Source organism: Herpailurus yagouaroundi, unplaced genomic scaffold (genome assembly GCF_014898765.1).
Source record: "Herpailurus yagouaroundi ecotype Mexico unplaced genomic scaffold, PumYag 581, whole genome shotgun sequence".
In the NCBI taxonomy this organism is placed as follows: Eukaryota; Metazoa; Chordata; class Mammalia; order Carnivora; family Felidae; genus Herpailurus; species Herpailurus yagouaroundi.
Window position 1 is genome coordinate 1 of NW_024412798.1, and position 17,475 is coordinate 17,475.

The 17,475-nt window shown below is 49.9% G+C and overlaps 1 protein-coding gene across 4 annotated transcripts; it reads right to left on the reverse strand.

Annotated features, from left to right (window-relative positions):
* Positions 1–6,539: 6,539 nt before the first annotated feature.
* On the reverse strand, positions 6,540–17,049 carry GOSR2 (golgi SNAP receptor complex member 2). Of its 4 annotated transcripts, none has more exons than XM_040466344.1 (5): positions 16,922–17,049; positions 15,064–15,172; positions 14,111–14,243; positions 11,349–11,489; positions 6,540–8,147 (listed from the first exon to the last, which is right to left on the reverse strand). In XM_040466344.1, the coding sequence occupies exons 1-5, from the start codon at positions 16,959–16,961 to the stop codon at positions 7,986–7,988; spliced, it is 585 nt and encodes a 194-aa protein (XP_040322278.1). In that variant the 5' UTR covers positions 16,962–17,049; the 3' UTR covers positions 6,540–7,985. The 4 variants fall into 4 exon arrangements, with proteins under 4 accessions (XP_040322278.1, XP_040322279.1, XP_040322280.1 ...); XM_040466345.1 differs by having other exon boundaries at positions 15,064–15,169; positions 16,922–17,012; XM_040466346.1 differs by lacking the exon at positions 11,349–11,489.
* Positions 17,050–17,475: the final 426 nt, after the last annotated feature.

Here is a 17,475-nt window from a genome sequence, read left to right on the forward strand (position 1 = left end):
ATGGGTGAGCACGACTAGGCCCTAGGTTACCCTTGCTAAGAGTGGAAAAGCCAAGATTGTCAGCCACGCCTGCCACCTGCACCCCACCCTCCCCACCACACCGTGTTGCCTCTCAGAAGATCGCGTCTGGGGTCCCTGCCCTCTCAGCAGAGATGAGCTTGTCCATACCTTGCTCCAGACTGACAGCTTCTCCCCTGGGCCTCCTCTGCAGGTCAGCACCAAGCAATGAGCTGTGGGGGGGCGGGGGGGGGGCTCTTAGGGAACACGGCAGCGCCAGCCCCCCTTACCCAAGTCCATCCGGTGGTTTCGCCAGGTCAAGGGGGAGCCCAGGTGGCTGGGGGCTCCTGAGACTGGCCACCCAGAGTCCCCAGCAGACTTACACCAGCCCCTCACGGTGAGGCTGTCTTAGGAACACACACCCCTGTTCACGTAGGAGCGTGCACCCCTCTTCACTGGGCAGGGGCTCCTGGGTCCAGAGTCCAGGGCACGAGCAGGGCTCCTTCTGACATTTCTGGTCGCAGGACGACAGCTAGGGGTCCCTACATGGTGCTCACGCCAGCGCCTCCTGGCCTTCCTCCATCATCCCCTTTCCTGCTTCCCCCCAGTACCTCCCCACTCTTTCCACAGGACACCCAAACCCAGCCGGCTGAAAAGGGCGCTCCCCTCCCTGATTTCCCCCAGGAAGGCCAGCCAGTACCACAGCCCCAGAAAGTGCACACGCCCCTAACTCCCCATCTGGATGAACTCAGTCCTCTGAACTCGGTCTCTGGTGTCTACCCCACTTGCTTGGCACCTATCACTGCCCCAGGACATCTCTTGTCATTATTAAATTGACTTCTCACATTAAGAGGATTGAGCTCTTTCTTTTTTTCCCTTAAGTGAACGTCTTAGGCCTTCTACATCTTTAATTAAGTGCTGTTCCCTCCAATGTTCTGAGGGTGACCTCAGAACATTTATTCCAAGGTGTTTTTGCATCCAAGGAGGCGGCCGTGACTTCCGTTCTAGAATTCAGCTCTGGAGGCTGCTTTCCAAGAGTCCCCCAGAGCCCCTGGGCTGCGGTGAGAGAGGCTGCCCTCTGCCAAAGGAGTAGTGGGGGAAGCAAGAAATGGTTTCCTGGAAGAATCCTCATGGACACTGACTTTACACCCACCCTTTGCATACAGCAACAAGAACTTGGACAACCCTCGGGTGGGTTCAGGGTTTTGCCTTTTGGTATTCACACGGATATGGAGAGGTCTGAGGGGCGGTGGTGATTCCTCTTCCCTCCTACAGAGGCCCAGCCCCCGGATACCCCTTCTCCGTCCCCGCACCACGCCCTGGGCACGAGACACTCTTAGTGGGGCATGCATGCCAAGAACAGGGCCAGAGGGTGGGTGGGCCCTGCCCCCGCGGTCCTGGGGGCAAAGAACGAGGAATCCACAGTCCTGGCTGGACAGGGAAGGGAGGGAGCGGGTGGCCTCCCGTCTGCACAGTGCACACCGTTCGTCTCTGATGACTTACTACCCACCAGCCATTCAGCCCCACCTCAGGCTTCCTGGGTCTGTGAGCAGCACTTTTGCTGGGAGCTGTGAGTCAAGCACACAAAGGCATGTCAGCCCTGTCAGCCCTCTCGGCACCTGAATGCTGGTCAGACTTCATTACCAGTGCCCTGCGTGGCCTCTCCAGCTCCTGAGGCCCCCACTTCACTCTCCCTGAAAGCAGCTCCTAGTTAGCCCACTGTGACAGGCTCTCTAGACTCTTGTCCCTTAACCTGGATTCTGCAGGTCACTTTGTCCTCTGGTTGCTTCCTGTGAGTTCCCGTCTTTCCGGTTAGACGGGAACAGCAACCAACCACACCTGGGAGGCGCTGGGAGCAGTGGTCTCAACCCTGGCTACACAGGAGACTCGCATGGAAAATTCACACAGACACGGAGACCCAGGCCACGCCCCAGATCAAGCAGCTCAGAAGCTCTGGGGGCAAGATCCCCCAGACTGAGGAGCTGGGAGGGCCAGGTCAGCTCTCCAGGAGGCATCCCAGGAGACGGGGAGGGGGGCGGAGGAGCCCCCACTTGTGGAGTCGCTAGGTCAGAGGCCAGCCTCCAAGGTCCCAGTGCCCTATTCCTGGGTACTCTGTCTGCATTTGTCAGGACTGTCTTAGCCGCTGAGGGCACCCTTCGCTAGGATGGCCAACCATCCTCATTGACTCCAGCCTGAAGAGGAGTCAGAACTTCCAGCTTGTTTTAATTGCACGTGCGCGCGCGAGACAGAGCACGACTGTGCCAGCAGCGGAGGGGCAGAGAGAGAGGGAGAAAGAGAGAATCCCGAGCAGTCTCGCACTGCCAGCGCGAAGCCCAACACAAGGGTTTGATCCCACGAGCTGTGAGATCGTGACCTGAGCCGAAATCAAGAGTTGGAAGCTCTACTGACTGAGCCACCCAGGGGCCCCAGGACTTCCAGTTTTAAGGCCAGGATGAACTAGTCACCCTACTAATCTCTCCCCAAACGGTCCTCGTTGGTGCATTTCTCCTCACGAAGTCCCATGTCTCTTCTCCTGTTACTTCAGCCATAGCACACGGCTAGTGGCATCAGTGGCCTTGAACCTTCTGGCTTCCTCCTAGCCTGGCCACAAAAGCTTTGCTGAACAATTGTACCCATTTCTCAGAAGCCTGTCACCTGCATGGGCTGGGCTCATCAAGTGCCCTCCTGCAGGCCATCGACCCCAATAGCTACCGAACGCCTGTTACGTGCACAGGATGCACGAAGTCCCTGTGTAGCGGAGACACACGTAAGCGACCATTGTTCCCCAGGGAACGCAACGCCAGAGGTATGGTGGGGGGGGGGGGGAGGCAGGCTTCCTGGAGGTGACCTGGGTTATGGGGGTGTCTGTGGCACACCCCGGAGGAAACATCTTGTGCACAGGTGCAGATGTGTGCAAGAGTATGGGATGTTCTCAGGCCCAGCAGTCCAAGGAGGATGAAGTGGGGAGGGGGGCGGGGGGAGGGCTGAGCGGTGCACCGGAGGTGGCGATGAGGCTGGCCTGTCACACTACAGTGCTTTATTCAGCAGACACAGAGGCATCAGTCAGTGGGGGGGTCTGTCTGCGTGTGTAGACTGGCCAGGAAGGATGTGGCCCCTCCCCCACCCACACGGGAGAACTAAGCTTCCACCCTCCCCAAGCCCATCCCAGCTGGTCAGGGCAGTGGTTCCCCTGGTGTGGCAGGGGACTTCAGGGAAGTTCGTGGGGAACAGCCTCACCTTGTGTAGAACGTTCGAGTGCTAGAACAGTCTTTCTCACCCTTGTCTACACATGACAATCGCTGGGACAACCCTTAAAACTCCTCATGCTCAGGGTGCGCCCCAGGCCAATGAAATCAGAATAGATCAGGGTAAAACCCACACATGGGTATTTCTAAAAGCTCCGGAAGGAGTTCCAATGTAAAGCCAAGGTTGGAGGACCTGTTCAGAGGGGTCCTCCAGCAGGAAACTTACCAATTGCACTAGAGCCCCCCCTACCCCGCCCTGTCCACCTCCCTCCTCCTCCCCACTGTGCCATGTGAAATGAAAGGACACAAAAAGGGGAGTAGGAATGAACACACACTTTGAGAAACGTTTTCCATGCTTGTGTGCGATACGCCCACATGCAGAGGGAAAGACGAGGCAGAAGGGGAGTCTGAAAATCAGAACTAACAGGTTTCAGGTCAGGTTCAGTCTTTTCCTGAGAGCCTCAAGGAACAGCCCAGAGCCTGATTCACAGGCAATTCTGCATCTAAAAGGAACCCACCCAAGCCTGCAGTGGATTCCTCCACTTCCAAATCCGCCAGGCCTCAGGCACCTAGCGGGTTTTCCTGCCCACCAGCCACAGATGGGGTTATGTCGCCCCCTAGCGGCAATGCTTGAGTCCAGCTCCCATCCTCCACCTCCAGAAGCTTCCCCCACAAATCTGTCTTTCAATTAGGAAAATAGTTGAGGACAGAGAACCTGCTGGGTGAGGCACAAGTGCCCTACAGCCTATACTCAATCCAGGCATACCGCCCTCCATCTCCTGCCCCTCATCCTGGGCACGGGAGGCACCTCAGTGCTATGGTTATGAGCTTGGGCTATGAAGCTAGACAGCAGGCTCCTCCAGGACTCCCAATGGGGCCTAGAGAAAGTCACTACAACTCGGCCACTTGTACCATGGGGATAACACAGAACCTGATTCAGAGGGTTTGTGAAGGGCAGAGGGACGGCCCAGGAGACTAATCATACCTGACTTCCATGAAGGGCCACAGACAAGCAAGAGGTATTAAGGGTTTTCCTCTGAGGAAAGGACACCCCCAATCCCCCAGTTAGACAGTAACAGACCATGTTTCTCTTTGCTTCAGCTGCTGGGGCTCAAAACTAAGCCCAGAACAGTTTTGAAAGGGTTTCATGACTTGCATTTGGGTTACTTTTTCTTGGTAATGACATTCTGCTCTGATTTGTTCTTGGTCCTTATTTCTTCCTATTTCACTGTTTTAGTTACTTCCTATAAGCCTCTTCAAATCTTTTCTGAAATCAGATAGGATATAAACAAGTAAGACTTTATTTTGGACTTGATAAGTTTTGCTCTTACATATATATGCCCAGCTAGTTAAGCATAGATTTTCAAATGATATCATCTTTAAGACAAAAGCCTTCTGTCTAAAAGACAAGAAAATACACACATCAAAATTACCTTAGAGACTCAAAAAAACACTAATTTAAAAGGTTTGGGGATGCCTGGGTGGCTCAGTCGGTTAAGCGCCTGACTTCGGCTCAGGTCATGATCTCACCATTTGTGAGTTCGAGCCCCGCGTCGGGCTCTGTGCTGACAGCTCGGAGCCTGCTTCAGATTCTGGGTCTCCTCTCTCTCTCTGCCCCCTGCACCCATGCTCTCAAAAATGAATAAACGTTAAAAAAAAAATAAAAAATAAAAAATTAGGTTTGGGATAAGCCCATGAATCTAATTTTAAAAAAGTTTCCCAGCTGCTTCTAAGGCAGCCAGCCTAGCCCCTGGCCATGGAGCAGTGTTTGAGAATCTCTGGCCTGGACACAAAAAAACATATGTTTTAGTTACAAAAGAGACTTTCCTAAATAAAATAACTCTCAACTTTATTTAACTGATGTGTTTCCAAAACAATGGGTGTAACTCCAAATCTGCAATTCACACCCACTTAAATTCATTAGGGCAAAAGACTGGTAAAAACCCAGCAGTGAAGCCTCCTATAAAATCAAGACTCCCCAACTTACTAGGGTCTTTTGAGTTTGGTCTTTCTTAAGGTGGTCATACCTGGAGGAAACTTCCATGGAATGAAGATATTCCCAAGTTCCTTGACAACCCACCTGTCTTCATCTGCAACAGGTGCACCCAAATCCTGCACAAGGTCACAGATGCTGTGCACCGGAGATTCTTGCACCAGCATGACCTAAGACTTCATCCCAGGTCCACTAGATGGTGCTCTTTCCTTGGCCTGGAACCCTTCCCTACACTCTGGAGGGGAGGGGGGAGGGAGGGCGTTGGTGCTGTAGAAACAGTAGAACCCCCATTAGGCCGAGGTATGTTTCTCACAGGACACTGAAAGCCAGCTCAGGCCATCTCCAGACACACTGGCTGCTGTTCCCTAGCCCCAAGTGGTAAAGACCCACGAACTGCCTGCATAACTTTCATTACAAAGCAGGGAGAATGGCTCTGAAGGTACAGCAGGATAGAAAGCCTTCTCCTGGTTCATCAAGACCAGCAATCGCTATAAAGACAAGTGTGGAAATACACTGATATATGCTACAAATAGATAGATCACATCAATCAATGGAGGGCGGGGTGCTAGTTTCTGCCCCCTAAAGTTCAGGTCCACATGGCTTAGTTGCTCCATATATATATAATATACCTTCAGAGGAAGGTATATTATATATATATATATATATATATATATATATATATATATATACACACACACACACACACACATACACACACACACATATACACACACACACATATATATATTTATATATATATACACGTTATATTTATATATATACATATATATACGTATATAAATATATATACGTATATATGTGTATATATACAGAAATATGTATGTATATGTGTGTGTGTGTGTGTGTGTGTATATATATATATATATATATATATACCTTCCTCTGAAATACGATCTCTGGCAGGATCCTCAGATGCCCAGGGGATAGGACGACGGGTCTGCGCAATTTAAAAATCCATTTTTTGGAACCCTTTTTATGGACTGCAGAGATCCCTGCACTGACAGGGGTGCCGGGGGTGATGGAAATTTCACCTCCCCAAAGCCAGACCTAGGTCGGAAGACACCTTGACCCCTCTGTATACCCTTCAGTCCACCGTTCTCACTCTGGCAAGGCCCTCAATCCTTTCATGATGGAGTCATAGATTCCCCCTTCCTTGGAAAGCCACGGCCCCTGTTCAGCCCAGAGGGGAAGCAGCGACAGAAAGCCCACCAAGCGTGAAATCGGCACCCAGGAAACTCCCGTTAAAAGATCTGCGACCATTAAGAAACGTTCACCAGAAGGTATGCCAGAAAAGACCAATAATGCTCCAGCAACAGGTGGGAAGTAACTAAGGGAGGTGGGATGGGACACACAGAAAAGGGAAAGAAGACCGAAGACAGTCCAAGTGACAAAAAATAAACACACGAAGTAGGCGGAGCACGACCATCACAGGTGGAGTTAATATTGACCAGGTTTCCAGTTCTTCTGGGAAATTCTGAGATTGTTTTGTCTTGCCATAAGGCCACTGAGCCTACGGCTGTAGGGCCTGTGACAGATGAAAACACATGCTAACCAAGTCTTTCTAGGATTCGCAGCGCTCGATCGCAACAGAGAGGCTGGCTTTACGATAAATTCCACAACGCACCAGGTACTGGTACAGCCTTAATCTGGGGTTGGTCAGAGAAGGGAAAAGTGCCTGGTCCCTGAGATCAGAGACTCTCAGGACACCCGGGACGTCTCCAGGTTGGTGTCAGCCCACACCGGCTGGGTGGAATGGGGGCTTGGCTGGCAGCTGCTAATGGATTTCAGGGGAGGAAAGAGAGCAAAGAATCAGACACCAAAACTAGAGGAGATTCTGTAATGGACACATCACGGCAATATTCTCCGGGCCAAAGGCCCACCAGAGCCCAGGCAGGATGCCAGGCCAGTCCTAGAACCACAGAAACCAATCATTCTGTTCACCACTGGGAAAAAAATCAGTGATGGGGGTCTTCAGACTCAAGACTGAACATCTCAGGGAATAACACTGGCCTCGCTTTAGACGGAGAAACACCCAACGGCCCTAATGTGGAAAATCTTACTCGCTGTCTGCAGTGGCATCGGTGCCTCTGTTTCCTCTAGGTAGTGGCTTCCAGGGAAGGGTGACAAGTACCAGCAATTAGTCATCTGCATGTCACTGGGGGGAGGGGGCACAAGAGCATGGAAATCCATCTGTTATAATGACGCAGGAAAGCAGGCCTCTCTCCCCTCCTTTTGGCTTCTGCACTGGGTTATCCGCGAGGAGCCAGAGAGGCCAAATGATGCCAAAGTGAACGGTCCTATGTGCAAGGCTCGCTATTGAAAGCCTTCCCTGGGCGAGCATCAGCTACGTGGACAAGAACAGCAAAACCATTCTTTCCCTCCCTCTTCTTTCTTCACCCCTTACCCTTACATCACTTCCACCCCTAGTGAGGGCGAGAGAGGGCGAGACAGAGCGAGAGCGAGAGCGAGAGCGAGAGGAGATACTCTCATTTCTGTAGGACCATGCATCTTGGTAGCATTCGCTTCCCCTCCAAGGTGTTACAGGAAACAGAGCAGGTCTGAAACGCCCGCTACGTTACAGATCACGATGACTCCCAGTGGTCTTCACAGTTAAGAAGGGCATACATTTAAGAAGGCAGCCTCTAGGCCCCCCTCTCTCTTTCACGCACACACACTCACACAGACTCTCGCACGGTGGGAACGACGCTCAGCCGCGGGGCGGGGCTGGCTCATGTCAGGTACTGCACCACGAGGAACATGACCACACAGGTGAGAAGCATGCCACCGATCATGAAGTACTTGTCCTGGAAAGCCCGCTTCTCAGTGAGCCGCATCACGGTGTTGGACAAGCCCAGCATGTTGGCAATGTCAAGGATCTTCTTCTGAGTCCCCTGGAGCAGACGAGAAAAGAAGGAAACACAAAGGTCAGCTCCTTTTGCCAAGGAATGGGACTTCTCCTAGAGACAGTCTCTTGGTCATACCTAAAAGCATAAGCAGCATCAATCCACTCTGTGGTCAAATGACTTTTGATCAAGGTACCAAAGCAAAGCAAGGAGGAAAGAAAAGCCTTTTCCACAAATGTGCAGGAATGATGGACCCTAGTACATATATATATCGTGGACATATATACATACGTGTCTCATATGTACCATACACATGTCTGTAAGAAGATCCTCAGTTCATATCATACACAAAAGTTAATTTGAGATGGATCACAGAATTAAACATAAAGCTTCGAAAGGAAAACACAGCAGAATGAAACAACCCAGGTGTACATACACCAGAGAATGGATAGACCACTTATAGTGTATCTGTACAATGGGATATACTACTTGGCAATAAAAAGGACCTAATTACCAACTTGCAACAGTATGAATGAGCCTGGAAAACATTCCTGAGAGGAAGAAGCCGCTCTTGGTAATACATTTATATGAAGTCCACTAACAGGCAAAGCTACTCTACAGTGAGATAAATCAGAACGGTGGTTGCCTGGAAGGAAGGCAGGCAGGCTGGCTGGGAAAGCATGAGGGATTGTCCGGGGGCAATGAGGATGGTCTACGTCTTGACAGCAGTGTGAGTCACAAAGGTATATGCATCTGTCAAAATTCAAGGACCCGCACGAATTAGATCCGTACGCCTACTGTATGTACGTTACACCTCAAGAGAAAATTTTAAAATGAGAACGTTTTACATATTTTTAAAAAAGGAAACCTCAGAAAACTTTTCCTCTGCTCCCTGACCCCAAAATCCTGGCTATCGGCCCGTTCACTGTGTGGAACACAGTGGGATTCTGCTGCGTCTAACGTGTGGGTCAATGTCCATGTTCGCGAGAGGGTCTGAAGCGGGTGACGTGGAATGACCGTCACCAACACAATGACCCCTTGTATACGTGCCATCAAGACCAAAAGAGTATTTTACTCCTAAATCAACAGCCCACAGCACTCAGCCTGCCCTTCCTCTCTGCTTTCCAATTTTTGTTCTTAAGAACACTTGACTGCTCACGAAGTGGCAAGTATAAACAGATGCTGGGCAGACCCCAACTCGCTTCCACACACGTGGCCCATCAGGATGGACGGCATCTAACCTCATGCCCCACGTTCAGCTTTTAAATGAACAACACATTAACGAGCAAGACAGAAGAGGCAGAAGTGAAAACAGCATGAGGCATCACGGACAGGCACTCGAACCCTGGGTTCAGCCCAGTGACGAACAAGCCTCCCCGGAAGAGATCTCTCGGGTCAAACTTTACCGTTGCCAGCGGAGGCCAGAGACATGTTTTTGCAACGACAGTGATGGTGAAATTTAGGTTCTTGCTAAAGATTCTGGTTAGCTCTGGAGCGCCTGGGTGGCTCAATCAGTTAAGCGTCCGCCTCGTGATCTCGGCTCAGGTCACGATCTCACGGTTTGTGAGATCGAGCCCCACACCGGGCTCTGCGCTGACACCTCGGGGCCTGCTTGGGAGTCTGTCTCTCTCTGCTCCTCCCCTACTTGCACGCACACCCTAAGTAAATTATAAGTAAACTCTAAAAAAAAAAAAAAAAAAAAGATTCCGCTTAGCTCTGAAGGCAGATTATTTCATCCCTGCATGTAATACAAGTACCCAGCTTCTAAAATCACCTGAAAATTAACATAAATTTCAAAAAATGTATTCCTTTCCAGCCACAAATTTCCCCCAGCCACGGCCCAGCAACTTCACTCCTTTTAATGGTTTAGACAGGAGTGGGGTGGGAGGAGGATGGAGAGAATCAAGACCAAAAGGCAGGTAGGTAGCAGCGGGTGTACAGAGGAAACTGAATTAGAAATCTCACGTTCCGACCCCAACCGCCTCACTGGGCTGCCCTGCGCGTCCTTCTGGGGACAGCACAGGGGCAGATGCCACGGAGACTCCGCAGTGATATCAGACTTTGATAGGAAGCGAACATCGCTTTCGCAATAAGCTCTAACCCCCCACCGGGTCGACGTCAGTGCGACACGGGGAGGCTTGTCCTAAAAGGGTTTTACTGTTTTCCCGAGATATGGGCAATTTTCTAAAGAAAGGGCAGATTAATCATCACGTATCAGTTCAGATTACAGCAGGTGGCCGTTCAGAAAGAGGGGCACCCGCGAAGCTGTTGGAGACATACTTCCAGACCACCAGAAGCACCACGGCCGGCAGCAGGGCGTGAGGGTCACTTGCAGGCTGCCTGACCTTCTCCCTGGTGACGACGGCAGGGGCTGTGCGGCAATGTACTGAAGTCCCGCGGGGCTGACGGGCTCAACGCGGTCCAACAAAAACTAAGATAAATCTCACACTTCCGAGTGACTGTTTCTCACAGTTCAGTGGCTGGGAGTGCTGCGTTCACAGGGGACCACACCCTGATAATAGGCACAGCCCACACCCCATTATCCATTAGAGCTGATACAGGAAAAGGGCTGAGGCTGAAACATCATGACTGACATCAGAATCTGTGTAATGTTTCTGTAAACCACTCCCAGGGGGTTTGAGCCTCGGCCAGTGGGGCGGGGCTTCTAGGAATACCTGGGACTACGGAGAGGGCAGCTGCTACGGGCCAGCCCAGATGCTCTAGAAGCCCTTCTGTGCCTGCGGCTAGTCAACCCAGGCAGCCCTCCGGCCCCGCCCACAGGGGCTCAGTTACAAGAGCACAAAAGGTCTCGGCTATCAGGTGGTCAGCAGGAGGGGCTCTCCGGGAAAACCACGTGAGGGCGAGGGGCCACGTGTGGCCACGTGTGCCTTCTCAGAATCGTGCACTCTGTAATTTCGGCAGTTGTGGGATTTCTTGGTCTTAGTGGTGCCTATCGTAGCAGCCACTTTCATGGTAAGTTCAGTAAACGGAAAAAGACCCAGATACCAAGTGATGCCAAATTATGGTTCGTTGCAAGCACAAGTAGCAGCTGCGGGCGAAGGGAAGGTGGTCACTTGTGGACTCCTCGTACTTCAGCTCCAAAAGAAAGGACCCCAGACTCAGGGCTCTGTCTCACCACCAAAGTAACAAAACGCGAGGATACGTAACCAAGACGTCAACGCGGGTACCCAACTGGTGGATGAGGCCAGAACGAAGGGCCTCCTCCCTGTCCCCCAGAAAAGCCCCCACCTTCAAGGTCAGTCTCTGGGCCCTCAGTCCGTCCAGAATACTGTGCCCGCCTCCGATGAGGTCGTCCATGCCATGGTGAATTTTCTGGAGGGAGGAGTTGAAATGCAGCGAGCTATCCATTGGGATGGTCGTGTCAGAGTCCTGTGAAAGAGATGCAGGCACAGGATTAGCTCTGCCGCCTGGTCAGCTCCTGGGGTCCCAGCGGGTCTGACTGCTCCGCCTGTCAGCCAAGGCCAAGCCAGAGAGACAGCCAGATGCACACGGCCTGTGAATTCCTGCCTCTCCACCATGACCACCACTTAAGAAGGAACATCAGTCCTGCAAGGTCTTGCTGGGCTTCTCCTGAAGGCTTTCTCTGACTACTCCCCTATTAACTTAGCTTGTTCCAAATGTTCCTTTCCTGGGCTTTCCCTTCACACAGTATTACAGGTTTGCTTTTGTTCTGCAGCTGTTTTATCTACAGCTGTCGCTGCACTTAGACGGAGTCTGACTAAGGACAAAGGAGACGAAGGCCTAATGGGTAGTCGGGATGGGACAATTCTCCTCAGCGGCCCAGAAAGGGCTGTAAAGAAATGAAGGAAGAAAAAAACTGACACCGATCAAGTACTTTCCACCCTGATGCCCATTACCCTAAGCTCACTTAATCCTTATCCTAACGTTATAACACAGTTACTGTACTATCCCCATTTTAGAGGTGAAGAAACTGAAGCTCAGAGAGGTCTAAGATCACACAGAGCTGTTCAGTCCAGCGGGGCCTGTATCTCACTACTGAGTGCAGAGCCGGCCCTCTTAACCATCCTGTGGGAAGAAACACTGAGACTGGCCTCAGGGCTCTAAGTTTACACCAGAAGCGGACTGGATACAGAAGGCAGTCAGGACTGGCCATAGTTCCCTTCTTTCCCGCCTCCCGACAATCGCACATTCTTCTGCCATGCACGGTCATTCTCCCCTCTTTCAATCACCACGAAGAGGTTCAACCACCTCTTCCTTGCTGCATACGTTCAGAATCACTTTTCATGCACCTGCTCTCAGTGCCCCCTGCTAACACGGGAGCGTTTCGAGAAGCAGGTGGGGACCACAGCTTTTCACTTTTTCACAAGCTTTACTCTCAGCATCTTCAACAATGTTCTGCATACAGCTAATGCTCAGTGGGTCACAAGACTCCAGTGTTTGAACGAATCAAAGAGAGGCTTCTCTTCATTCGACAAGCGTTTATTGAGTGCCTTCTGTATACAAATCGTTCTTACCCTTCCGCCTGAAAGGGTAGACCTAATTGGGCATTATCACTCAGAAAAACATATCATAGTTCCAGCTCACAGAGTGACCGCCAAGAAGTTCATTTGGCAAAGTCAACTTGGATTAAGGGGCACTGTGTGCAGAGCACCGCACCGAGCTGATATGCAAACAAAAGAATTCTGAGCGATCATCCCTGACCTAAAAGAGGTTTGAGTACCCAATGCCATAGCGATCAAAAGCCCACACGCCTTTTGGCGTGTTGTAGAGTTCATTACGCTTTTGAAAGGCAGCTATGAAAACTTGAAACTACCGGAAGGAAGGAAGGAAGGAAGGCAGACAGACAGCTGCGCCTACCACTATGCCTCCAACACGTCCTCATCACACTTCTGAATTGTTAGTCAGTGTTACTTGACTGCTTACTCTAGAGAAGCAGAAACTACACAGGCACATTCTGAAACACTCAGGAAAATTTGCTGCAAGTGTGGACACAGCAGAGAGACATAAGCATCTGTGAAACGTGGGCTGATTTGAATTCTGATGGCAGGCTTAGAGAGCTAAGACCTCTTTAGAAAATGAACCTCTCTGTTAAAACAAAACAACCCGAAACCCACCTCACTTGGTGGAAATACATTATAAGGGACCTGAAAAAGGCCAGTGTGTCCTCTAGCCATCAACAGCCATGTACAGGAATGGATCCTATTAAGACCGAGGGGCAGGGGCGCCTGGGTGGCGCAGTCAGTTAAGCATCCGACTTCAGCCAGGTCACGATCTCGCGGTCCGTGAGTTCGAGCCCCGCGTCAGGCTCTGGGCTGATGGCTCAGAGTCTGGAGCCTGTTTCCGATTCTGTGTCTCCCTCTCTCTCTGCCCCTCCCCCGTTCATGCTCTGTCTCTCTCTGTCGCAAAAATAAATAAACGTTGAAAAAAAAAATTTTTTAGAAAAAAAGACCGAGGGGCAGGGGCAAGGGTCTCCGAAAAAACCAAACATGCACACCAACCAGGCCACTTTCGAACAGGCTCAAGTCAAGCAATCCATCCAAAACAAAAGACCTGTTAACAAATTCCTCCAAATTGCTGCTCAGATTTGGGGCAAAAACATTTTAAGGCATCTGACACGGGAACCACACACATACACAGCACGGTGGCAAGTGCCTGCAGGCAGCTTTGAAATGCTGCCCCTCGTGACAAATGGTTTCCGTTCTCATCATCTGTCTCTACCTGATCAGAAACCGTTTCCACCATGGGAACTTCCACCTCTCAGTCAAACCCAGGTCATTTTCACCCCGCCCACTCCTTCACTTTAACTGCTTCCACTTCGGGTTTTCGTGTTAGAGAAGGAGGTTCCCTGTCTAGGTCTAGTGTCTGTGGCAAGGCACAAAGCCCACTGTTACTTCCAGTCGATCGGCTTCGGACACCCCCTACAAAGATGAAGCTCCAGGACCCGAGTTTCAGTGGCGACGAGCTGCTGAGTGCCTGTAGACACTGCCCCCCCACCCCCTCCCGCCCCCCCAACCAGGAGCCTGGCTTACGTTAGTGGTGAAGGTTCGAGACAGAAGTTCCTCTCGCTGTCTCTCCTGCTGCTCCCTGGCGTATCGCCGATGCTGGAAGTTTCTGAGAGCAGTCTGCAGGTGCTGGACATCATACTTTAACTGGTCAACACGACTGGAATTGATGGAGACAGAGATTACATTCCAGAAACCCAGGGCCGCACATTTTGAGCGGCCAGCCTTCGTATTCAAGAAAGATGCTTCCTTACTTCTCCCTACACCACTGCATGCTGTCCCCACCAAAATGATCTGATTTTGATCACTGATGCTGAAAACAAAGAAGCGGCCTGTGGTTAAAGTACGGTTGTAGCACAAGAGATCCCAACAGCTTTACTTAAGCATCTGCTGGTCTCTGATTCTGGATGCATGACAGGGAACAGGTGACAGGAAGCAGGCTCAACGACCTCTCCCTGACCTGCCATGGATTATATCCCTTTTCAAGAAGGAGCCCAAGGGCACCTTTCGAGTAAAGCAACAACAAAGTTTCATAAGAACTTTTGGGAGCAGGGGCTGGGCTGGAGGTGATGAGGGTTTTCATTTGAATTTCATGGCGGAGTATCAAATGTTAGATCAGTATTTCATTATAAATCGGCTGACTGAAGTGATTAAGGGCAAGATTTCATCTCAATCCAAGAATGCAGCAGGAACCAGAGGGCAGTGCACACCTCCCTGGCTGCTGGAGGCTTCAAGTAAGGCCACGGGTCTGGCCAGAAAAACGGTATTGAGGGCAAAATTTCAAAATGACCCAATGTAAGGAGACACAGGCTTCTGAGCCCCTAACCTCACAGGCTTTTTATTTTGAGGAAATATCACTGAAACGAAACCGTGCCCTTTAGGGGGACTTCATCTTCACAGAGTCTCAGTTTTTCAATGTGTAAATGGATTTTCAGAATATCTGACAGCCTCCCCTGGACAAGAGGCGTCACAACACTCACAGTTTGGCATTCTGTCTTTTGTTCGGGGGCTCCTTGCTGGACAGAATCTCCAGACGTTCTAGATGGCTGAATATCTGGTCAATGCTTGCTTGGATTTCATTTTCTACTACTGCACAAAAGAGAAAAAAGAGTAATTGCTGGAAAAGAGACAGTGAGCTTAAATCAGAATGATACAATAAACATGTCTTTTTCCATATCCAATAAATTCAAAGAAACCCATTCGAAAAGGAGAAAAACGCATATTGTACTGAAGAATGGAAAAAAAGTCAAGTGATACTGATTCTGTAAATATTGTTCTAAACACACACACGCATACATACATGTAGCTGTTAATGTCATAGCCATGCCAATTGTTTAAAAAGCTACAGATAAATCTGTAGAAATAAATTTCCTGCCTTTAGAAAATAAAATGAATATTTGGGTTGTCCAAATAAAATATTTTAAGCAAAATGCAGTATCTTCTGAAACAGAATGAGGTCTCTTTTCCTTTGAGATTATTCTCAGATACGAGTTATAAATATCTAGTAAGAAGGCTGCCAATTGAATTCCCTACAGTAATGAGGTTAAAAGAAAAAAAAGCACAAAGGGGAAGATTAGTGTGTGAAACACAGGGAAGAGCTCCCTTGAGGCTTTCCATAAGGACGGGCAGGCTGATGCTGGAATCCCCAAAATAGACTGAATATCACTAGGAAAGGCCCAGGAAAGAATCCACAGAGGTAAAGATATGATAAATACAGTCATTTTCCTTATCCCTCTTGATAAACAGTCAACATGGCCTCTTTTCCATTTCTAATCATGTGACAGTGAGACTGCTGGGAAGGCAAACAAAGCAGATGGATAGGAACTAAACCGTGTACAAAAAGGGCACCCAGGGGGGCGTCTGGGTGGCTCAGTCGGTTAAGCATCCGACTGTGCCCGACTGCTGATTTCAGCACAGGTTGCGGTCTCACGGTTCGTGGGATCGAGCCCCACACCAGGGTCTCTGACAGCTCAGAGACTGTTTGGGATTCTCTCTCTCTCCCTCTCTCTCTGCCCCTCCCCTGCTTGTGTGCTCTCTCTCTCAAATAAATAAATAAATAAATAAACATTAACAACAACAAAAAAAAAGGTACCCAGATTGCTTCTTGCCCAATAAAGACACAACAGTAAAGAAGCAATGTGACCCTCCTAGGCCAACCTGCAGCAGCTGACATATGCACTCTAGATTAGAACAGGGTGGGGGCACAGAACCCAGAAAAGAGATGCTTTTGATGCTCCGAAAAGGAGGCATGAGCAAACAGAAAAGGGCATGAGGACAGCCAGGTGGGGAGGTGAACGGGTGGCTTCAGCAACGTGTGGGCAACCGGTGGCATCTGTTGTGGCCAGCTCAGAGAAAGGACCTTTTCTGGCCAACAGAAATCTGTAAAACAGAAAGCAGCACTCTTCTCAAATGAAACCACAGTGTGGGAACTACACTAATTAATATTGCTATTCGTTTCTGAATAATCCTCCTAAAAAGCCACCGTTCTCAGCTCAGAAGAAATGACCAATTCCAGTTAAACATCTCTGAATTTGTACGGAGTACATTCCTCCCAGGGCTCGGTAATTAGATTAAGACAGAGGAGAGGAGGTCCATTCCCATAGGGCCCTGTCAGGGTGAGTTGAGGGGTAATGGGGGATAAGGCCTGTGGGATTCCACGGGGCGCAATGAGAGAAGTCAGAGGCTTTGCCAGAGGGTTTTTCTGTCCACCCCTAACAACAGAACTCCTTCGGCATGGAATCATTAAGCCCCTGAGGCAGCAAGGCGGTCAGGAAACCCAGCCCATTAGCATCGTGTCATCAGGAGAAAGGACTCTGCTCTCCATAGTTAATTACTCACAGTGCAGAGACTGCTTGTCCTCGGTCTCCAGGCGTCCCATGTGAGACTGGATCTCGTGGACCTGCCTATCAAAGGAAGAGAGAGGAAATGAGTGAGACAGGAGTCATCGACAGTGCTTCGGTCAGGAAAGACAAGTTTTCTGATGCCAACGTGTAACTGATTTAAATCGACAGCATCACTGAACTGTAAACTTTGTTAAGTGGCACTTTAGGCCACATGTTTTGGCCCGGTTTCTAATATTTTACCATGAATATTAATAAGAACACTAACAGGCGGCGCTTACTAAGTGCCTGCCACATCGGAGACATTCTGCAAAGTCAATAACCCTATGCAGAAAGGACCATTATCATCTTCGTTTTATAAATAAGACAACAGAAGCCCAGAAAGGTTATGTAACTTGTTCAAGGTCACACAGCAAGTGATAAACCTCAATCCGGACCCAGCCAATCCCACTCTCTGTTCTTTGACCCGATGTGCTGAGCGCTGGTCTGTACTAGGGAGAGTCAAAGGGCAAGAAAGATATAATCCTTGTCCTTGAGAAACAATGTAATTAG

What these genes read in the sequence shown, in the direction of transcription:
- GOSR2 (XM_040466344.1), bottom strand. Translation starts at nt 16,961, where the DNA reads ATGGGACGCCTGGAGACCGAGGACAAGCAGTCTCTGCACT. An exon ending in AAAAGACAGAATGCCAAACT is followed by an intron (nt 14,244 to 15,063) that starts GTGAGTGTTGTG and finishes CATCAATTCCAG; the next exon opens with TCGTGTTGACCAGTTAAAGT. An exon ending in CTCGAACCTTCACCACTAAC is followed by an intron (nt 11,490 to 14,110) that starts GTAAGCCAGGCT and finishes TCTCTTTCACAG; the next exon opens with GACTCTGACACGACCATCCC.